This window comes from Agelaius phoeniceus, chromosome 6 (assembly GCF_051311805.1).
Source record: "Agelaius phoeniceus isolate bAgePho1 chromosome 6, bAgePho1.hap1, whole genome shotgun sequence".
In the NCBI taxonomy this organism is placed as follows: Eukaryota; Metazoa; Chordata; class Aves; order Passeriformes; family Icteridae; genus Agelaius; species Agelaius phoeniceus.
This window is the reverse complement of record NC_135270.1, coordinates 24,991,798-25,016,218: the sequence shown is the minus strand read 5'-3', so window position 1 is coordinate 25,016,218 and position 24,421 is coordinate 24,991,798. Positions and strand designations below refer to the sequence as shown.

Below are 24,421 nucleotides of genomic sequence, written 5' to 3'. Positions count from 1 at the left end.
GGCTGTCAGCACGACCAGGTGTGCTGAAGTTCCAGCATATCCACCCACTCTTTTAACTAAGTAAGCAACAAATGATATCATACCCTTCTGCTTGGTAGGTTTAAAGCCACCCCATGCTGAAAAAGTGAGTGACTAGAGTTTTTGCTTATTAGAAATACGGAGTAATATAGTAGGGCTGTCTCCTGTGAATGAATAGTATGTTGGCTTCATGTCTGGACCTTTCCATTACAATTGTGCCAGGATCTGCTTCCAAAATTTGCATGTTCTGTAGATGTTCTGAGCAGCATAATTTGGTGCATTTGATTGTATCATTGTGCCTTCATTTTCTTTCTCTTCCAAAATGCCTCCCTTATGTGTATTATCTTTCTGAAAGCTGCCTTCTTCTGTTACACCAACTTTCTTCTTTTTCATCTGTATCATTCTTTTCTCCATCAGTCTTTCATCAGTGAAACAATGCAGATCAGAAATGAAAGAAGTCATACAGGCTGTGGTTTGGGATGAGAAGATCTGAAATTCCATTTCCAGCTTTGTCACAGGCATCTTGTGGGACTTTTTGCAAGTTACTTTACCTTACTCTGAACTTGTTCACTCTAAGGCAGTGAGTGACAGCACTTTGTAATGAATACTCTTTGCTTGCAATGATAGTCATGTAATTTTGGCGTATTTTGATCCAGCACATGATTTATTTATTTACTTTAATCTCTTGGGACGATGGTTGTGCTTTACTTTGCATGAATAAGGTTTCATAAATATGAAATACTGTATGTGTCCATGATATTTACAGGAAGAATATTCCTGACTCCAGGATTCAAATGTCATGAGTATTTCTTAATCATAAGGCAATTGTACTTATTTTATTTACATTTCCTTTTGGGTAGGGGGGCTAGAAACTATGTTCTGTACTACCTTTCAACACATGACAACAGATTCTGTTTGCTCACATATGTTTGAGAACCAGGATATTAAAAATGAGAAATGGTGATTCCTTTTGTAAAAACTGAATGGCTTCTCTCCACACACACACCCACACCCACACCCAGTTGTTACATGACTCAAATTTTGGTCAAGTCTGTGTGGAATAATTCTCTTTCAAATGTGAGACCCTTTTCTGTATTATGAAGGATAAAGTGATTTAAAGTCTTTATATTAAAAGAGGTGATTTAAAATTGCAGACTGAGAGGGTTCACACTGACCACCAGATTTTGTCTGTTTCGGAGATGCTACCTATGGAGAGGATCTGCTGTGATGAAAGTAAACTTGAATCTTTTCATTAATTCTCATCTATGAGGGAGAGTTAAGCTGCTGTCCCAAGTGAATGTTTTAATGATCTCTCTGGAGTGTTTCGAAGCTTTGTCCCACTTGCATGATGCCAAGTGAAATGCACAAAATCTATCTTTGAGGCAACCCTGTCATTATACCTTTTGGTATATAATGTTTGTATTTGCATTTCTTTTGTTCTTGTATGTTGAGATTTACCATGCCCAAAGGAGAACCTCTTGCACTTCAGAGAAACCTTTGTAAGACAAATGTTTGCTGTAATAAGTTAGCCTAAAATGCTTACAACTCATATTTTAGAAATTTATACTAAAATACAAAAACATGAGTGTCGAATTGAAGATTCATCATAATGACCAACTACTTTTTTCAAAATGCATTAGTGCAAATGGTTGTTTAGTGGTGTATCAATCAGCTTTTCATCACAACTGCAGTAAGTTTTATACAGTAAATTTTATCCAGTAGTCAATTTTCAGTAACCTAGAAATGATACCTTGAGGCTTCTCTTAAAGAGGATTTTTTTGTGGCTTTAAAGAAAACTGTAATATAAACAGCAGTGAAGTTCAAAGGTACTAAAAGAAAGGGCATCTTCTGGTCAAATAAACAACAGTTACTCTTGGCAAGCCATTTTCCAATGGATTGTTTTCAAATAAGTGGGTCTTGGACACTCTAAAGAATCCTTGCTGGGATTCTTTAGAATCAATTTCACTTTCACAAACCTCTTATTCCTATAATTAAATTTCAATGTGTGGTTTTTGCAAATAGTCTTCTCTCTAGAGAACAGATGGGTATAAACTTTGGAGATTTGGTTTCACAAAATGTAATGGCCAGTGGTTTTCTTGCTGCTGTTCTAGTTGTTCCCAGAATATTCATCTTGGTTCAGCTTTCTAACATTCTTGTTTTGACTTTCTGTCCACAGTTTCAACAGCGTGCGGCAAGGAACACACATCTTGTTCCGTGAGTTCAGCTTTGTCCAAGCCACCCCTCACAACAGAGCCTCTTTTCTTCGGACCTTCTGGAGGTGTTTCCGAACTGTGGGGAAAAATGGAGGCAAGTATTCCAGCATCTGCTGCTGTCCTGTTACCCTGACATGAAAATCGTTAGCCAGGCTATTCATGCACTACAAATACTGACCCTTCACATTGCATTCTAATATCCTAACATTATTAATGGGGAGAGAACATCTTATTTCCCTGTGGAATGGTTAAAAATGGCTCCCAGAATATAGCAGTGTAGAAGCACCTTGTTGCCAGTGCTACTTCTGTAACAGAACAGCGCGTCAAGCAACAATAGATCAGACGGAGGATATTGTGGGCCTGTGCATTGAGATAGATAGGAAAAAAAATGTGCTGGAGGTTAGTGGCTAGGACCCAGAGAAGGTTGGAATATTGGGTGTAGAGAATGAGGGAAGGGGGTGCTGAGATTCTCAGCCAGCTGGGCTCCTGAGTGCTTTCATTAGGAGCCTGCAGGAGGCTGGGTTCAGTGGTGTGGGGCAGTTAACACTGCCACCTGAGCTGTGCCTGAATAGTCCTGCCATAGCTAGGTGATGCTGCAGAATCCTGATGGCTGTGGAAGAAGAACCACTGACAACTGTGTGACCTCTTCCCCAACCCTATCCACAAGGAAAAAGCTCCAGTGCCAAAACAAATGCTCAGCACTGTGCTATCATGCCTAGCTATTCTTATATTACACTTGGTATATTAGGTATTACAGAACTGGCCAGAGTTCAAAATAAACTCTTGTAACTACATGCAACTAAAATTATGTTTTGTTTTACTTTTTAATTTGGTATTTTAAGCAAATACACTGAAAGTTGCTGTACAAATATGAATGTTGGTGTTTGTTTTTTTTTACTATAATCCTCATTTCTTTCAGGCTATTCAGACTCATTTCTTCTTGCAGGAAGGACTAGAACCATCTCTTAAATATAGATAAAACCTTGCCTTCTGGCTAAGCTTTGCAACACTTCTGCTTTTGATGAACAGAGCTTGCCAGACCATGAATAAAGACTTTTTGACGTGTGCCATCTAGATCTTTGGCAATTAAGCAATCACAGTTAAACATGACAAAATCTGCAGTAAGCTGCTGAAGTAACTGACTATGCTATCTGTAACACCTTCCTCCCACTGAGAGGTACTTTGTTATGTTATAAATAATTTACTTCAGGTATTTTAAAGATTTGAGGTAAATTATATGATACTAATTTAACAGTATGCAGTAAGGCCATACCTGTTTTGAGATCAGGTCATAGCCAGGAAAAAAAAAGTAGATTCCTAGACATATTTCTATGGGGAAGTTAGAGATAACAGTGAAGAAGTCATCCAGCAGAACTGCAGCTGTTTGTGGTAAACCATATTGAAAAATTGAGAAGAAGCTCTCTGATGCAAAGTATCCACTGCAGTACTTTCAGTGCAAGTTTTCATCAGGCTTCATTTATCCAGCACCAACCTCAGCCAGATGAAGGGCACCTGGATTTGTTGAAAAGAATGGACAAGTTTTAGCTTCATAGTATCTCCTTTAAATTTTAGTAGTTTTATGTGAGTATGGAAAAGGCCATAGAAGAAAGTACCAAGGTACTTTGAAGAGAAAGGGTAATAAGCACAGGAACAAAAGCTCAGCTGGATGTTGCTAAGCTCTGGTTGTGGCCTAAAAGGAGTTCAGTGTGTATTTTTCTAACTTTGAAGTCCACTAGCTTCACTTTTTAGTCTGGGTAAATATGACATGTTTAGCTGTATATTTATACATCTACATACATTTTCTTTTTACACTAACCAGAGACAGAAATGCATCACTTCGGATAAATTACTGTCAATATTTTCTTCCACTTAGTCCAATTTCTGTGGTTCTCTAGTCATAATTATAGACTAGAACCTCAATATTTTTTATTTCAGTTTTACTTGCTATGGAATTTTTTTTTGCTATACCTGTGTGTAGAGGAACTCATAACATTCATGGCCACTTAAGAATTAAACTCATTTACTGAGAAGCCGAACCTGTGCAATGTGATGGGTGAAATATGGTCATTACCATACTCAGGCATAGAGTAGACCTACATGTTTTTTCTTAGCTGTGTTTGCATGGGAAACCTGTGCTGAAGCAGACTCCTGGGAGGACCTGTGGACCCACAGAGAGAGGAGCACATGCTGGAGCAGCTTTGCTGGCAGGACTTGTGACTCCACGGGGGACTCAAGCTGGGTCCAGTGCATTCCTGCAGGACTGTGCTCCATGAAAGGGACCTACTCTGAGCAGTTTGTGATGAGCTGCAGCCCTTGGGAGGGTATTATGCTGCAGAAGTTTGTGGAGGAGTGTCTGTGGAATGTCATATTGGAGCTGGGGAAGAGAGCAAGGAGATAGAAATGGCAGAGACAATGTGTGACAAACTTCCTGGTCTCCCTGTGTCACTTTGGGGAGGGAATGTAGTAAAGAAATCAGGAGTGAGGTTGAGCCCAGAAGGAAGAGAGGGCTGAGTGGAAAGTTTAAGATTTGGTTTTATTTCTCACTATCCTACTCTGATTTCATTGGTAATAAATTCAATTTCATTTCCCCAAGTCGAATCTGTTTTGCCTGTGATAGTACCTGGTCAGTGATCTCTCCCTGTCCTACTCTGCCTTCATGAGCATTTAATTATATTTTCTCTTGGTTGTCCAGTTGAGGGGGGGAGAGTGACAGAACAGTTTTGGTGGGCACCTGGTCAGGGTCAAACCACCATAAGGAGGTAAGTAAGTTATGCAGTCCTGGTAAGAAATTCTTCTTATGGTTATATACTATGCAACAGAGCATAGGACAAACAACCTGCTGTTTCTGAAATTAGTAGCAATATAGCTTGGGCTAACATAGGAATGTTGCTTTTGAGACCTGACCTAGAATTTCTGCATTCGATGCCCTGTGTGAGGTGTATGAAGTGTTATTTATCAAACGGCCACTTTATGTCAATGGAATTTCTGTGTGCAGAAAAGGATGAAAATATACCCTTTGTTTTCTACAGCATGATTCTTATCTGCCCCAGTTTTCTCTCTGGGTTTGTTTCTCAGCAGGGATTGCTCCATTCTTTGTCATTGATTTATGTCTCTGAAGAACTATGAAAGCATCTTTTGTCTTCCTTTGCCAGAAGTAGTACATTCACTAACTTCCATGTCTTCTAGGTTGTTCTTGGTTTTATTTATTCCTTTATCATAAAAGTGTTTACTGCTGTTTCCCCCTCTCTCAATTACTTTACATTTCATTCCAGATTTGAATTTCATGTTTTAGGAGTGGGTGGTGGCTTTTTCTTAATTTTCTCCATCTGTGGAGGGTATCCTTGATAAACGACATAAATACCAACCCTATGAGGATGTAAGTCCACCTAATAAATAACTTACATCAAAGCTTGTACCCTGGCTGGAGGGAAGCAAGAGAGAATATTAAAGATGTAAGATGATGGAATTTTGTGAGTTTATACAAACTCACAAAACTCCCATATTTTCACTTCTGAGTGTGTAATTGTGATTTTAGAAAAGTAGACAATATTGCACAAATAAATTAAGTGATTGCTTAATCTGGCTGGTAGCTGTTCCTCCTTGATGCAGGGAAATTTACTCCTTTGTCTGTCAGTCTTGACCATGGCTTGACTTGGAATGTGCATGTCATTCACCCAAGCAGATGCGCCTAGCCATGAGTTCTCAAATGTCCAATAATAGAGAAATCTGTCTGAACACAAGCAGTGCTTAAATGTAACAATCTGTGTGTGTGCAGAACCATGTATACAGTAACTGAAATGCACTAACATTACTGTTTCTCTTGGGAAATTGCTGTAGATGTTACTTTTCTACTTAATTCCTTATCCTTTTGAATTACTGGGAAATAGCTCTTCATGGAGAAATATAGCATATTTTATGTTATTTTTGTTATGTTAGCTCTGTTACTTGATAGGTTGGGGTTACCTTGACTTTTTAAAGTCCTTTTGTTTGGAGGCTACATTTATTTTTATTTTTGTCTCTGAATAGTAAGGGTAATTTACTAGCTTCAATAAATGTGATGGTTACACTTCAAAAAGTAAAGAAAAATTTGTTGGTTGGGGGGATTGTTTGTTTGTTTGTTTTTTCTTAAGAGGATTTCTTTTTGGTGATATGCTGGATCCATTTTACAGGATTTTCCAGTGGGTTGAGAAGCTTAGTAAGATGCAGAGTTTTATTTTCAAGTATGCATAAGCATATCTGGGATTCCATGCATTGGGAATGTGATACCAGGACTAGAAGGAAACAGATGAATGTGATCCAGTAACAAGAAACTGAGGTTTCCTGGTGAAAAATACATCACAGAATTTCTTGTTATAGAATCATAGAATATCCTGAGTTGGAAGGGACCCATCATGATCACTGAATCCAGTTCCTGGCCCGGCACAGGACAACCCCAAGAATGACACCATGTGCCTGAAAGCATTTTTCAGATGCTTCTTGAACAGAAGCCTCTTGCTTCTGTCAGACTGTTGCTCTTACTGCTTCCCTGGGGAGCCTGTTCCAGTGCCCAACCACCCTTTGGGTGAAGAACCCTTTTCCTAACATCCAGCTTAAGTCTCCTCTGACTCAGTTGCATGTCTTCCTCATGTCTTCCTCGAGTCTTGTCCCTGGTCACAAGAGAGAAGAGATCAGTGCTTGCCCCTCTCCTTCCCCTTGTGAGGATGCTGAAGACTACAATGATGTTTCCCCTCAGTGTCTTCTCTAGGCTGAACAGAGCAAGTGATCTCAGCCCTTTCTCATATGACTTTCCCTCCAGACCCTTCACCATCGTTGTAGCCCTTCTTTGAACAATCTATAGTAGTTTCATGTCTTTCTTATATCATGGCACCCAAAACTGCCCCCAGCACTCGAGCTGAGGCTGCCTCAGTGCAGAGCAAAGTGGGACAATGCCTTCCCTTGCCCGGCTGGTGCTGCTGGGCCTGATGCTCCCCTGGACAGGGTTGGCCTTCCTGTCTGCCAGGGCACTGCTGACTCATAATCCACTCTCTGTCAACCAGGACCCCACAGGCCCTTTCCTGTGGCACTGCCCTCCAGCCTCTTGTTCCCCACTCTGTCCACATATCCAGGGTTGCCCCATCCCAGGTGCAGAATCCAGTGCTTGCCCTTGTTAAATTTCATATGGTTGGTGAATGCCCAGACCTCTAATTTGTTGGGGTCTCTCTGCAGGGCCTTTCTGCCCTTGAGAAAAGGGATTTGCCCAGTTTAGTGTCATTGACAAACTTACTTAGTATTCCTTTGAGTCCCACATCTCGGTCATTTATGAAGATGTTGAGAACTGGGCATAGGATGAAGCCCTGTGGAACTCCACTAGTGAGAGGTCACCAGTGAGTCTGTTACCCCATTCACTATAACCCTTTGTGCCCTCCTTTAACTTGTACCAATAATACACAACACTCACAGAGGTGGTTAGAGGACAGTTTGTGTTTGTTGAAGCATAATGATCAGTTAGCAACAGATTTCTCCCAGAGGAAGGCAGAATGGCCAGAAGTCTTGTTTTCCCTCTGCTTGTGCTTAAATTGACCTCTTGGAATCTATCTGACCTGCTCTTTTGAATTGTCTGTTCCTCAGGACTCTTTAATTAAAACTGTGCTTTCTCAGTTTAAACGGCCCCTGCAGAGTTCTGCTGTGAAGCCTCATAAGGTCAACATATGCCTCTCCCAACCCCCATGGCTTTCATGTCTTGTTGGTTCTCTGTTTTTAATTAAAAAGAAAGATTTTTCCTTAAATGCTTTCCAGCCAATTAGAGAAATTTTGCACTGAGAAACTTGTTCCAGGCCTGATGTACTGAGAAGTGAACAGAAAGCTCAGTCAGAACCATTGGCACTTCTTTTCTAGAGCCCCAGCTTTCTTTGGTGCTTTTCAACAGCTTTTCTCTTTTTTCTTTCTTTGCACCTCCCCCGCCTCCCAATTTAGAACTGCTTCCAGCAAAAATAGCTGTTGTTTGATACCTTAGATTTAGCACTGAAATGTAAAACTGCTGCAGAAAGTATGTTAGACTATACTGCCTGAGAATCCTTTTTGCAGACACTTGCCTCCCCTTCAGACAAAAGGTACATTTACTGTTCATATTGAAATAAAATCTTATAAAATGACCAGGTTTCTTTCACATTCATCACATGGTGTGATGGCTACCTCTTTGCTTCTGCACACTTGAATTAGGAAATTGGAAGCCTAGCTGTCTCTGGAGCTTGTGGAAAGGGAGGTTGACCACAACCAAGCACACAAGCTATGTCATGAAATGAGAAGAGTGGTAAGCCTCTATGACTAATTCTACTTCAGTTTGCCAGGAAGGCTAGATTCCTTACAAACATTAAAGAAATGTCTTATCTATATTATTCATGTAACTTTGAGATGGAAAAGAGCTAAATGGACCACTGTTCTCCCAGCTCAGTTTTGAAATATGCTATTTTAATGCATTTCTGCTGACAAGATTACTTTCCTGAGGTTACAAAATCCCTTCCTTTGCTAGTGTCATTCTAATGCTTCCATATGTTATTCTTTATATTAAATCACTCTGCCTTTTTTTTACTCCCACCTTTGTAAGCTTTTAGACTATCTTCATTTTTAGCTTAGCCAATCTCTGCTAAGTGAAATGTTTAGAACAATACGGTGATGATCACAGTAAATATCAGAATCTTTTTTCCTTTCCTTTTTGTTACTAAAACTAGATCAGATTTTTATACCATGTTATTGTAGGAAATCTTTTATCAATCAGTGAAGTCTCACAGCATGTCCCAAAGATAAGTTAGCTGTGTTTTCTGGAAATTCATTCTGCAGTGAAATAGCCTTGGCTGAAATGATTGATTTCTAACTTTACTCATGTCATAGTTCCTTTGTGCTACGGTTACAGCTGTTGCTATTTATGATTTATCAATGTAACTCTGCCTCATGACTCTGGAGTATCATGAAAAAGGATTTCTGTCACTGGGGAGAAATAGGTGGAAGATTACATTTTAGAGATGGTGAGATATATCTACAAGGCATTGTAGGTTAAAACGTCTGCATTACATAGATCTATGTGCATTGCATTGCAGTAATCATTTGTGGAAGTGGGTCAGTGATGGAGTCTTCAGCTAGTCTCTCCCTGAATTCAGTTCATGCCATTCTGTCAAGGCAGTTTGTGAAATTAAATGTAGTACACTGAAAATCCTTCTTGTCTAATCTGGTTTGGGTTTATTTTTCGCCTCAGTATTATATTTCCTTTTCAGCTGTCTCTGAGCATACACCAGCTCTTCTTAATATTCAAATGCTTTTTTTCAATTTAATGTTCCAGATGTGTATCTCTATAGATTGTTTTTTAAACCAGTAAATGTTTCTGTTTGTTTTCTAATGTTTTCTGGCTATTTTGTGTCTTTTGACACTTCTTCACTGGTTGTGTCATTGGCAAATTAAATTAGTATGTTCTTTACTTTTTGTCCCAGTTGAGCAAAACATTTAAATAAGCAGTGATCATTGTTGCATTCTGCTAAGCAATTATCCAAAATTCAACTGGTAATTATTATTACTATTTGCTTTGCAGTCTTCTGGCAAGTTTCCCATCCCTATGACAGCATTCCTATTCAAACCAACTGAAATAGATTTTTTTAATTAAGACTTTTTTAGGTTCCAATGTAGTCTTGAAGAGTTAGTATCACAAATTGTGGGGAAGTTCCCTGAAACAAAACTGGTTCTAGATTGTTTGACCTGGCCTGGGATTCTGAATGCTCCATGTTTCTTATATTAAATAAACTTGGTCTACCTCTTCTGTCACTTGTGACATGTCTTGAAAGATGATCTACACATTTCATATGCATAAGCGATCATCTAATAGAATGTCTATGAAGCCTTAGTTTCATTAATTAGTATGTTTTATGATATTTTCTGATCTACTCTTCAGCAGCAGAGATGCTGAAAGGGAGAGGTAGAGAAAGTAGGTGAAAATCTTGTTTTGTCTCAATTCCTTATACTGTGACTTTCTGCAAAGAGGTTTTATGAGAAGGGTCTCCGTGAAGCCCACATGTGCTTTCAGCACAATGTTGGCTCTTAGTCTGCCCTGAGAGGTGAAAGTACCTAAACTGAGGAATGCATTATCTTCATCCCTTCTCTGTAAGCCCTAAAGCATACTTCTGCCCATGCTGTTGGCTTCAAGTGTGTGTCTGTGCTGTGTAATGCAATGTTTACATAGACAACTAAGCTTGGGGTTTGTGTTTCCATATGGTACAATTCAGCACTATCTCAAAATACTAGCTTGGGACCTGGATGTTGCAGAGCTATATTGCTCTGACAGCAGCCTGAGCCTAGTTGATCTGTCTCAGCAGATCAGTGGACATAAGGGGACTGTTGTGATGGTGTGTCTGCGCTCATTTCTGTGGAATAAACTCTAGCATCTCTGTTGAGCTGCTGTGAGCACTGTAGCTGCAATCTGAGGAAGAAGACTGTGGATGGGGAATGTGTATTCAGCATGAACAGAAGAGTAAGGACTCTCCTTCACACATGTAATTAAGTCTTTGACATAGCCTTGGTACTAGGAGTTATCATTTTAACTGGAGAAATAAGTATGTTTTTGTCTAGCTGCACAAAAAATCTCTGAACAAATAATTTTTGTCATTTATCATCCCAGATTCTTCTTCAGCTTTTCTCTCTCATGGTCTTATTATTTATCGTTTCCATCACTACACATTCACTTCCTAGCTTTCCTAAATTAACTCAGCGGATTTATATAGTGTGCTCCTGATTCTACAATATGTATCTCATTCATTGGATTCAGACCTGACGTATATCTAGAAGTTTTTTTCTGTTTGTTCATTGGGAATTTGCACAACTACAATTTCTGGCCCCCTGTTCTTCCACTTAATCTATTAGTTATACTCACAAAAGCTTTATATTCAGTTCTTGTGATAAAATAAGCTTGAGAATGCCATTAATTTCTTTTGAGGTATTGATTTTCCCCTGTGTTGTTAAAAAGACTGACTGAACTTCTGTTTCTATAACTCTATTACTGAACTCTTCCAGTAAGCCTTTTCTTGTTAGGCAAGATAATTTGATCCTAGAAACTTTAAACATATCAAGAAGTCCCTACTTTGCAATTTATTTTGAAGCCTTGGTTCCATTCAGTATGTCCATGTTTGACTAAAGTGTAATGTTGAATTGAATACAGAAATTCTTGGATCCTTTTAAAGTTGCCTTACCTCAGTCAACATCTTGAAGTCTGGTTTAAATCAGTATGATCAGGTATAAAGTTGTTGTATATGATGCAAAGGATTGTTGGCTTACTCTTTGTTATGCCTCTTTCAAGGATCCTAGATGAGTATCAGTAGAAGTGATCTGCATGCATGATTAGTACTTTGATATGCTACTACTGTGAAATGGGGATAAGGTGTTACCACGGAAAACCTGTAATCTGCAAATGAGTTATGAAATGTAGTCAGTAATATTTATAAGTTAAGCTTGATCCATTCTGAATTTGTCACAGGACATGACTGTGGTAATGTACAGTCTGTGATATCTTCCTTCATAAGCTGATCTGAGGGTGATTTGCACTCTGTGATCCTACTAAGCATGAATCTCATAACCTCTGTTGGAAAAATGGAGCTTTCTTTATCTTGGATTAAGAGATACTTAAATATCCATCACTTCTTGACCCCTTTTTCTCTTAGAGCATATCCCATAGGATTCTTCCAAAGAGATCTCTGCAGTCATTAAAGTATGCTCTCCTGAAATCCAGGGCTGTGGTCCTTCTAATTGCCAGGTAGATACATTCCTGAAACTTTTATAAAATGGTTTTTCAGGTATAAAGAAAAACACCTTAGAAATGCTTCAGGCACAGGAAAAGCTTACACAGAAGTTCACACTTTTCTAGACTGCAATGTCAGTTAGCCAAACCCCAAAAATCCATAGGATAAAAGCTTTGCTAATTCTGGTGCTCACATAGATACTTGTCAAATCCTGTCTTCTCTGAGGTTTTCCTGCATTAAGATTCAGACCCAGAAATAGTTAAAATTTATATCAGCTAATTTAATGAATTTGTACAGATTCTCCAGTAGAACTTGGGTAATATTTGTAATGCAGTAACCTGGTGTTTCTCAGTAGAAGAAGCCATAGCATCAAGGGGGGCTGCAGAGTACATGACGTACACAATAAACCTAAAGGAAGCTAAACATTTGAGAAGAATTTTTTTTTCTCTTTGGAAAAGCAAGTGTGTGAGATTCCAAAGTGTTACTAGTGTTCATTTTCATAGAGGGTAGGGAGAGATGGCAGAAAAGGCAATATTGTCCTGAATAGAATTTTAACTCTTCCCCTTTAGTTCCTTTTGTTGTAGGACGAACTCGTTGAGAACTATCTTCATCCCTTTGTCTAGTCAGCTCTTTACCTGTCCATTTTTTTATTATTTATCTCTGTTTTGATCATCTGTTTGTAGAATATTTGTTTCCTTCCAGCTATGGTATCTGCTTATCTGTTACCACTTTTCTCTCTACTCTTTCTGCTGGAGTTAAGGTATTACATATTCCAAGTGCTCATCTAGTCTTCATTCAAATTGCCCTTACATAATTTCCAGAATAACTTAAACATTTTCTGAAAAGAAGTCAAACTGTCAGTTCTTTTTGCATGAGTTATCTTTGCATCACTATCTGATATCAGAAACAAAGCTTTTTCTTCATTTCTTCTTTCTCATCGCCATTCCCCATGCTGCTGTTAGGTATTTCTTCATTCTGCTGGCAGAGGCAGAAGGATTGGTGTGCTGTGAAAAGTTACAATGCAAATACTAGTTAACATGATTAGGATAACCAGCAGTTAATATTGCAGCTTACTCCTGAAAGAATTTATTTTTTTCTGTCTACTTTGATTGGAAACTTTTCTTATCAAACCCTTGAAATGACTGAGCAAGTGTAATTGTCCTTAAGGTGCTGAGAATTGTCCTTAAAGCTGAGAAGTGTTTCATGGCTTTCTTCTGTGATGGACAGGACCTCAAATGTGATGTCTTAATTTCAGAATGATGATTATTGATAAAACTTTTCTGTGCCTACTCTCTAAGGCTCTCCAGGTATTTTTCAGACATTAAGGATTGAAGCTTCCCAAAATTTTTGACAATATTATTTTCATTTAACAGTTCCAGAAAGTGAGACAGGGAAATGAAGTAATTAGCTGAAGTTCCCATAGTCAGAGTTCAAGATGTTTTGCCTTTTGATATATTACTCCAATTTTATATACTAAAGTTATATTTTTTACAGATACAGGATTGCTTTACTGTGAAATAAGTAGGAGAACACACATATGTTAGTATGAAGCAACATTGTCTATATAAATTGTAAGAATCTGTTTTGGTTTTTTTTTAATGTTTTGAGTGTACTCGTCTTACTCAGAATGGTGGATTACTGTGCATGAGCTGTGTGGGATGATGCAGGATGTATTTGTAGTTGTTTTCAAGTTTGATGTTACAGCCCCCTTTGCTACATGCTTTTCTCAACAGAGTCTTTAGAGCAAGATAGAAATCAGTTGAATTAACATATGTCATCAAGTTCATCATCTCTGTTGTAGAACCACATGCTCAGTATTATTCTCCTGACAATTCTTTGCTCTTCAGGAGGGTAAGGTTATTTCTTGTGTGTGCAATACCTGTCTGAAAGTGTGTACCCTGTCTGAAAGTGTCTTGGCTCATAAGCAGTCTGGTGCTTAGCTGGTAACTGTATCACTTAGAAAGCCAGTCTTGGTGTACAGAGAAGTTGCTGGCTTCTGAAGTAAAATTGGCAAGAGATTATCCCTTTATCCCTTTTGAAGATGCTCAAAATAGAAACTACTTTATATGCTGAAGTATATTCTTTATTCATCTTCCCTTATTGTAAATTCAGACTCTTTTCATTTTATACAGAGGTTGCAGTCTTTTGTTGTTTTTGCTTAGCTTCAAAGTACTAGCTAGTAGAGTCTTGTTCAAGCATGTTGTTCTTCAAGGGACCGACCACCTTATAAAATAGCAGACAGTTCTTTCACGTTAGGTCCAGTCTACTAGGCAAGTTGCATACAATGTCTAGTGAAAGATTTCTTAAACATATCTGTTCTGTGAAGGACCATCTTCTGAGTTCTTTCATTTAAAGAGTAAAACAACAAAGCTTAGAACCTGATCTGGCTATGTCATGTCTTGCTATTTTTCTGGAAAAACAGGCTTAAAAGCTGAACTCTGGGTCTCAAACCCAGCAAAGTGGGATTTTGGCATTTGCTCTCAAGAGGCTGCTCCATGGGAAAGTTGAGTCTGTGCATGGTGTAGCTAATGCCAAAACTAAATAATACCTGCTGAAGCATGTCCCTTTTTTGCAGGTTGTGTCCATCATCTCTTGTCCCGTGAGTATACAAGTTTGATGCCCAAACTCAAAATCTAATGCACTTCTTTGGTAGTCAGCAGACAACGTCTCATCCATAGGGCAGTTTTGAGTAGTTCAGATGGGCTTCTGGTCACTATCCTTCTCCTGTTTTTTACACTAGGAGTTTAGGTAGAACAGCCTTTTCATTGAGGCTTTAAATTCAGAGCTTGAGGAGAGACAACATAAAAATTAAATTTCACTCTGCATTTCAAACATTTTCTGTTTTCTGGATCAGTACATTAAACCCTTAAAATTTGTCTTTCTAATGATGCTGTGTTAATTTATTCTGGCACTCAATATTCTTGAATAAAGAATCATGAGTAAAGTTCATGAATACATTTTAGCAAAGTTTTTTATTCCACGATGCTTTTTGTCCCTTATAAATCTTCCCCAGCTTTTGTATCTAAAGTATCCCATAAGCAAAGCAAAGGGAAATGAATATTGTATTAAATCTTAGTAGACTAGAGGAGTTAAGAAACAAATCAATGGTTGCTGAAATCTAATTAGTAATCTCTTCAAGTATTTTCTTTGAACCCCAGCTAAGATATCTTGCAGAACTAATATTAAAGAAAAAAAGGCTGTAAAATGTTCATTATCTGTTTCTTGGTAACTAAACATTGCTGTCTTTAGCAGATTGTGTTGGGTTGACTCTAACTGGATGCCAGGTACCCACCAAGGCTGCTTTCTCACTTCCCCTCCTTAGCTGGAGAATCAAGAGAAAAAAGTAACTAAAGGCTTGCAGGTCAAGATGAGGAGGGGGAGAGATCACTCACCAGTTACTGTCATGGGCAAAAATGACACGATTTGTGGAAATTAATTGAATTTATTACCAATTAAATCAAGAGTAGGATAAAGAGAAAACCAGATCTTAAAAACACCTTCCAGCAAGCCCTCCTTTCTTCCTAGGCTCAGCCTCACTCTGGATTTCTGTACCTCCTTGCCCCACCAGTGCTACCAGGGTATTTCTGCTCCAGTGTCTGGAGCACCTCCTGCCCCTCCTTGTGCACTGACCTTTGTGTGAGAGCTGTTTCTCTCACACAATCTCACTTCTCCCTCCAGCTGCAGCTCTGCAGTTTGGTGTTTTTTATCCCTTCTTAAATATGTTATCCCAGAGGCACTACCACGGTCACTGACCGGCTCAGCCTTGGCAAGTGATGTGTTGCTCGTATCAGGCTGGCATTGGCTCTGTCACACCTGGGGGTGAAGCTTCTTAAAACTTCTCGCACAAACCCTCCCTGCATCTTTACCCACTACCAAAACCTTGCCACACTAACCCAACACACAGATGCAGCAAATAAACAGGGTTACTTAGGGAAGCAGTTTTTAAAGAAATAATACAGCTAATGAAAGCTTTGTTTGTTATTTCTTTTGTCTTTCTCTGTTAGAAAAATGAATCTGGAGCATCCCTATACACAACAGAGCCTGGAGCTTTGTTTTGCAAGGTCTTACACTGATTTAAAATAAATTAAATTACTTCTTATGTACTTAAAATATTATTTCTGATAATAGGCATGCTTTGGGTGTATGTAAAGGCAATTCCTAGTCAGACAGCTGATACTGAATAGAGGTTTTTAACTTTTTTTTCTTGGTGCCAAGTAGAAGATGTCAGTATTTTACTCTGTTCTCTGCTGTCCTTGTTGTACTTAGATTTGCTGAGCAAATATGGGATAAGCAAGGAAATTCAAACTGGCAACTCCTGAATCCTAATCCTGTTAATCCGTATCTTTGGCAAATCCCTTAATCTCACTGTACCTGCATTTTTCTATTTATAACCTGGAGTTACACCTGTTGGATTGAATTAAGTAATCTTAGGACATACAAGTGCTGGCTGGATCAGTAAAACTGAGAATATTTAGCTATCTGTATAGATCAAATTTGACAGAATCAACGCCTTAAGGAACTTTCACTTTATTGTTAGTGATAAACAGCTAATGTTAGACAGATGCATGTAAACTGGTAACTTCTTTCCATTGAAATAATGTAACTCTTTTTTGAATACAAAAAAAAGAGTGATTCAAACATTGTAAACATTTGAAATGTAAAAACTTTAACATAAAAAAGCCTTTAATATCAGTCTTCTCTCTGCCCCCCCTCCCCCAGTTCAGACTCAAAATTTTTTCCTGTGGGAATTTTCCTGCCTTTTAACAATTCTTAGGATGATATTAAAATCAATTCTGGAGGAAGGCAGGAAAGGCTTTTTGATAGACAGAACTGGATTTCAACAGTTATATCTATTCATGTGAAAACTAACCAAACCTGCAGAGAGTAAATATGAAAGTGGCAGCTCTGTTTGTTGTGGTTTGGTTGCACAGGATTGTCACACACAATGTACAGAATCACTTTGAAATCTTTCAGACTTGGAACAGTTTCAGAAGAGTGTGAGGTGCACCATTCTTCTTAGCCCAATTGCTAACATTTGCTCCTTTGCCTTTTCTTACTCTCATTGTGTTTGAGCATTTGGTAAATGTTTAATAAAAAACTACGTGTTGGTCAGATACATCCAATATTAATTTGTGGATATTTGTATGTTTCTAACTGGTACAAACTGAACATATAAAAAAAGTAAAAATTCAGATTAGGGAAGTGTCATCATACAAGCAAATCTGTCTTCATTACCTTTTTTTTTTTTGTGAGCATTTTTTATGTAACGGCGATACAGGTAGAGAAGAATTTTACTTTTTATTCACTTATGACTACTCTACAGGGCAGTGACCTCACTGTTATGTCAGTTCTAAACAATGGCTCTAAGGTATTTTTAGAAGAAGCTTTAGTGTTAAGGTAATCTAATATTTTAAGCAGCCTCAAAACGATGGATATTTGCTTGCCAGTAAGTTAACTCACCTTAAAAATTTATTTGTCTTTTAAGATCTTTTACAGTTACCATAGCAAAAGGAATTTATGTAACTCCTGAAGTTACACAATAGTGTTCATTTTGAAACTGGAGCATGGTGATAATTGTAGAGAAGCCTGAATCCTTAAGGAGTTAACTGTGTCATCAAACATAGTCCTCACAACCTAGGAATGTGATTGTTCAAGTTATAGCCAGAAGTTATTCCAAAATCTTGTTGTCAGACTATGGTAACTTTTTGAGGAAATACAGGCAAAAATAAATAAATACAGAAAAAATTAATAAAGAATTAAATAGATTGTACCTCTGCAGAAGAGATGATTTAAAGAAAACATCAAGAGAGTTTTCTTCAAAATACTGCAGTTTTCAGTTATTGAGGTATCCAGAAGTGACTTTTCTGTTCTTCAGGAACCTTGTTCAGATCACTTTGAACTTAAAATGATTTCAAGGTAAATGCAGATTTGACAGATATTATTATCCTTGAGGCTTAAAGAAAAAATAGCATTTTGTTTGTCTTCTTTGATGATTTTGAGGAGAAACAAAACGAAGTAAGCAAAAGTGACCACACTGAGAAAGAATTGTTAATGAAAACATCTCACAGAACATACCTTCAATTAAGCCTCTGAGACTCCCATCTGCTGTAATTGGAAGTACAATGCAGAACTTCTTGGGACTTGAATGCAGGCAGAGCAGCATGTAGGCTGCTAATTTTTCTGGACAAAAATGTGTTTTCCCTTTGCTAACTGGGGAATTCTCCAGATATACTCAGTACAGTGTTCTTCTATCCTTTCACTACTTGTACTGCATTTTTTTAAAGCTTATTTTTAACTCAGATCACTTTCATAATTAGATTTCTCTGAAATCTTGACATTGGGTTATCTCAGTGGGATGATCTGGGAATCAATTGGGTGACTTTTCACAGAATTCAATTTTGGCTTTAAGTGAACTACTTCAGATTCTACTAGAGTCAATATATTTGAAAATTGTTGCAGAATTTGTTCTCCCATTTCTGCATGTGTAACTATATAATTATTTTCCAGTTCCATTAAGGTACAGGTGAGAACATGAAGGGATACTGTATTCTGCAGTTTTAGCCTGGTCTGGATGGTACCTCTACCAAATATCCTTTGGTTGTCTTCTACAGTTTTAGCATGTGACTTCTATGCTTGAGAGCTAGAAGACACCTAGGGACCAATAAACATTCAATTGTTCTGTGCATGCACATTGTTGCAGGCTTTAGATTCACTGAATAGACAAATTCTGATAAAACTACTGCATGCAATCCCCTTGCTTCCAAGTAGCATTAAATGATTTGTAAAGGGCTACAAGCACCGTGACAGGAGCTTGCAAGGCAACTAAACAAAGGCAAGTTCCTTCACTGGTTTTGAAGGAGTTTCAAAGTTCCAAAGTATTTTAAATTTTTGCTTGTTGAAAAGTCCCAATTCCACAATGTTTTACCTGAGTCACAAGTGAGTTTGAAGAAACTGCCCAGTAACTACGTTGTCTGTACAGGCTTTGTCTAACATGGAGGTGATGGTGTTGCAATAGAGATGTTTTTAGGGAGTGGGATGAAGCATGATGTATTGCGTTATTTGTTAATGCAGCCATTTTTGATTAGAAGTGCATAAGCAGGTTAGGGCACGGAGGAGCACCTGTTCCCTCACTGAGTATCAAAGTGTTTACCCTTTGCTGATGAAACAGCAGAGTATCTGTGTGTGAGTCTGAAACGTCTGAAAAACTGGCAGCTGGGTTTTCTCCACATAAAATTGCAAGCATTCTTCTCCAATCATACTATCCTCCTGTGCATTCTCTCTCATTTGCTTCAGTCCCTCCCTGAAATCTTCTATCTTGAGGGCAGAGTCTGCCAAAGATGGATTGGCAAGAAAAGCAAATTCTTCCTCTGAAGAGCTGGTGTCATTCATTAGTATGTGAGAAGGGTGATTGTAAATAAACAACAAATTATTTTGTGTTCTGTGTAGTATTAATTCTAGTAATGTATACAAGGACATGCAGCTGACTGGATAAGGTAGAGATGCCATTAGTGTTTAGAAAGAACTTATTCCTGTACCCAGTTAAATGCTTGGGACTTTATCCCAGAAGCCCTATTGTAACAAGAACAACTGACACTATCCTTATCTTAGCATTACCTCTAGTGTCCTTTTTTTTATTCAGTTGATCTTACCAGATGAAAGAGAACCAAGAAAGTACGTGTGTGTCCTGTAGAGTTGTCCAGTATTCAGTGTTCTTGGTAATGCATGTTATGATCCCACACTGTATCTTTAATATAAATAAAGGAAATACACAGAACTGTATGTTCCACCCCACCGTGCAAATGGATTGCCCAGGAATACTTGCAAGTTGAAACCTGTTCTTTTAGAAATTGTACATTCATTACTTTAGAAGCAATATATTTTTTCTTTCTTCATAATCATTTTTTAAAATGGCTTTAAAACCAAATCACCGTGCTTCATGTGGCTATGAAACATTTATAGTTGGTTTATTCTACTTTGCACTGGGAAAAGGCTCAGCCTTTAAGTTATTCTAGTGATTCAGTTTCTTGCGGTAAGAGCTAGACAGGAAAAAGGGACCTATTGTGGTCGTATGCCTAAGATAAATTGGAAACTGAAGATATTGTCTTCTCAGAATTGAATGCATCTGAGACTTTACTAATGCCTTAATTAAATCTGCAGTACCATGTCAGCATAACCTGATCTAATTGCTGGCTAGTGAGGTACTGCCTTCTTGCATCCTTCTCATGGCAGCTCCAGCACTTGTTCCATCTTGTGCTGATCTGTCTCAGCATGCTAAACTGGCAGCAAACTATTCAGTACTTCTGCTGCTTGAGTTAGTTTTCTCCCAGCACGGCACATTGAAATGTGCCAGTGCAGGGTCACAGAGAGGTGGAATGCCAAGTGTGGTACTCTGCACCCATGGCTGAACTCAAACTGCCAGCAGTTCCTGAGCGCAAAAATCCCGTCATTGTCAAACCTGACCTTAAAATTCAGGCCATATTGCTTTGTATTGATATTTAGCCTGGTCTAATTAGGTAATGTACTGAATATATTAATATTTTACTTTAAAACCTCCTTTAGAGAGTAATACGCTTGTTGCATTTATAGCCAGAAACTGCCATTAGGCTGTGAAGTTTGACCTGTATAGCACATCATTAAACTTCACTTAGTAACACCAGTATTGAGCCAAAACACTTTTGTCTGACTGAAAAATAATTTGCATATCTTCCAGAAGGGCATTCAGGTTTTATTAAGTCATGTGAGCCTGAAGGGGCCGAAGGGCCCCTGGGAAAAATAGCAGGAGGAAGCAGTCAGCTGCCGGTGCTGCCAGGGCAATTAGGCTGGCCTGCAGCCCGGTCCCCATGAAGTACTGGGTTTTCATGGGAAGGAGGGCTTCTGCAAACTGCCTGCTCTCAGACACCTTCCTCAGGAAGGCTGAGCCACGTGTAGTTGTTCCGCAGATGAGCAGTAGGATGGCCCTTGTGCACACTCTGCACTGCTGCTGCTGAGAGGAAGTTGCTTGTGAAGATAGGAGGGCCAGGTGAGAAATTGTCCTGACAGGAGGAAGATTGTTTATAGGTAACTTGTGTGTTTTGTTGGAGGTCAGAATTTACTAAGACTTACTTGATTTTGAACTGAAACATCTCTTTGGGTGCCTGTAAAATCACACTCCTGAGTACACTACTGCAATCTCAACTTGTGGCAGTCTTTAATAGTATGATTATCTTCGCCTAATTTTTTTTTTTTTTTTTTACTTTATGAAAATTATGGGGTTTTAAGTGTTTCAATCATATGTTAAAGTCAATTCCTTATTCTTGCTTTTGACAAGCTGAGTAAATTATCATCTTGAGCCTCTCTCTGTGAGGCATGTTTTGTAAGCACGTGATCATTCCCGCAGCACTTCTCATTCTGTTTCAATTCAACCATAATTCCAGATTGGTCAAGTACTGGTAACTGAGCCTCTCTACTTGACATTGCTGTGTTTACTCATCTCAGGACCATATTATTCTCCTAATTGCATTTTTCTGAGCATTTCTGGTGACCACCTTTTTCACCTGTCTTTGTTGTAACTATGTATGCAGGTGGAGCCTTCTGCATTCTTTGCTTCTGGATAGAGTGTTTCATGTATGAGGCTCTAAGGTACATGTGAGCCGACTATGCCCATGAGGTTTCACCATGTTACTACTCACTCCTTTAAAATTTTTAGTTTCCTCAGTGTGTTCACAAATGTTACACTTAATTATTTTTCTGTTCTAGGCCATTAATTGGAAAAATGCTTTAAAATGTAGAACTGAGGAGGTATTCTTGGGGATCCCAAGAGAAGTACATCTCCCCATCCTTATTTTGAGATGTAACAGTTAATGTAGTTAACTGTTGAGTAATTCAAAATTTTTAATCACAGTGTTGTTTGTATGAAGGGTAATATCTCAGAAAACCTAACTGGTTTTTGATACTTTTTTATACCTAGAGTTGTGTTCCCTTTGAAAAGATTGTTAATTCACCAAGACACTTTTCGTCATGTTTCATAGCTATGAGTTATTTACTGATAAAATGCAGTATTTCCTGTTTGAATACTTTGTTTGGAAGTGCTATCAGGGTGGTCATGGTACAGATGGCCAGGTTAGCTCAACTGGTACTACTGCCACTACTGGTGGCAGTACCTTAAGTGTTATTTTGACCCCATCTTTGCTCTTATCACTTCACTGTGTGCTCTTGTTGGGTAGGCCCTTCACTCAGAGTAAGCCCCTGTCTTAGAATTTTTAAGTGCTGCAGTGACTTCAGCTTTTTTGAGGCCTGTAAAATTTCCCAGGTGTTTCAGGCTTTGAAAATCACTTCTCAGTAGTGCTGAGAGCTTGTCAGCCAACCCTCTTGAAAATTCTCACAGAAATTATGAACATCTGCTTTTAATTTTTTAATATGTTAAGTACCACTCCAATACTGACATCCTCGCACATTATCATTGGAATGGAAAATGTTTTGGATTTTGCAGAAAAAGAAGGATGATATGTATCAGATTAAATACAGTACATGCTTTTTCTGAACACTACTTTTTCACCGCCATGTAGCAAAATGTCAAGAGGACTATCATTAATACAGTTTTCTCCTGATATGCATATCATTATCTTTCTCTTTTCCCCCTGATTTTTTTTACCAGCTTCATTTTGTTTCTCTTCCCAGTTTTCTGCAAATTCCTGGCTTCTCAGTATTATTTGCTGCTGTCAGATGCTTTTTTTTTTACATTGTTTTATTTATTTTTATACTGCTTAGGAATCTATGAAAGATTTATGCTAATATTAGATGAATTTTACTTGACTCTTCCACTTGAAATATATCATAAAGGTATTTAAAATATTGTCAATGTTTGGCAGAGAACTTAATCTCTCCTGCTATCTGAATTTCATCTTGGGTAGGCTGTGCACCTTTTGGAAAGGAATATATCACAGAATATGCTGAGCTGGAAGGGACCCATAAGGATTGCTAGTCCAAATCCTGGCCCTGCACAGGATCAGCCCCAAGAGTAGACCTCTAGAACTCTGTCAGGCTGGTGCTGTGACCACTTCCTTGGGAGCCTGTTCCAGTACCCAGCCAACCTCTGGGTGAAGAACCTTTTCCTAATATCCAACCTAAACCTCCCCTGACAAAACTTAAAGCCATTCTCATGGATCCTGTCTCTGGTCAGCACAGAGAAGAGATCAGTGCCTTCCCCTCCTCTTCCCCTCACAAGGAAATGTGTGATATTTCATCCAAGTAAAGTATAATACAAAAATGTGTCAATACATGTGTTTGGCAGCACTGTGACAATGAAATTGGTATGAAGTATGCAAGAATGATAAATGTTATGAAGTAACTAAGAGAAAATCTGTAATAGCATAATGCTTCAAATAGTGTTTGTATAATGGAGGAAGTGTTGATATAATTTATATAGACTTGAGGTAGTTTTCTGCACATTCCTGATTTTAGCAGTTTTTTACATTTACAATATTGTATTACTGTGATGTCTTTAAAGAGCTTTTCCTTGAGATTTGTTTTTGTTTTTTTTGAGATAAACAAGGACTTACTTACATTACTGAAATAATTGATGAATACTAACAGCCTTCTTACTCCGTGTGCTGCCATGTATTCCATGTGCTGAACAAATTCCATAGCAGGTGTTTCTTCTTGGTTCATTTTATAACTTGTGCATAAAATCAGGTAACAGCTTGGACAAAGCCTTGTTCTATTCTTTGCATGACTTCCAAAACACCTGAAGGAGTAAACAGGGAAAAAATTCAGTTTCGGATACAGGAATTTGTAACATAAGATCAAAAATTCAGTGCTTAGGCAATGCCATAAAGTTTCTAAAAAGGTTATTTTCTATAAATGGATTTATCTCTGCTCATCCTTATTCTATTGAGTGGAAAGAGAGATTCTTTTAAACTGTGAAGATCCAAAAGCAGGTTTTTCAGTTTACTCAAGTTAGAGTAGTTTGCTGTAATGATGTTTACCATTTAAAAAGCTGAATAATAAGTCTTCTAAATGATAGAAGCTGACAGCAAAGGCAAAATAAGCCTTATGTTGGCATGTCCGTTCAACTGTGGGTGGATTTTCAGAATTTTGAACTCTTTAGCTATTAATAACTCACTCTCTGCAGAGAAATCTAATCTGGTAATTTCAAAATTAATTATCACACTTTCAACCACCTGATAGTTATGAGTAACTCTTGAAAAAAATCCACCCAAACCAACAAACTCCAAAACTTCAAAAGAGTATGTACTCCCATTACTAGTAAAGAAAATTGACTTGTCTGGAATACCTTAAGGCAAATATGGCACTTTTGAAGAAGATGCACCTTTCCAAGTCAAATACATAAATGCATAAGAGGGGGTGGAACTAGCTGCACTAATGACTTTATTGCCCAGAGCAAGGGATGTTCCAGTGTTCTTTAATAAAATGCAGTCTCTGATGCTACAAAATAGAGGC

At 38.2% G+C, this 24,421-nt stretch overlaps 1 protein-coding gene across 1 annotated transcript in view; it reads left to right on the top strand.

Annotated features, from left to right (window-relative positions):
• Positions 1-24,421, top strand: part of CSTPP1 (centriolar satellite-associated tubulin polyglutamylase complex regulator 1) — a 79,821-nt gene that overhangs the window by 22,803 nt on the left and 32,597 nt on the right. The window contains exon 3 of the mRNA XM_054634913.2: positions 2,195-2,325. Coding sequence (XP_054490888.1) covers positions 2,195-2,325 — 131 coding nt within the window. The remainder of the gene's footprint in view (positions 1-2,194; positions 2,326-24,421) is intronic.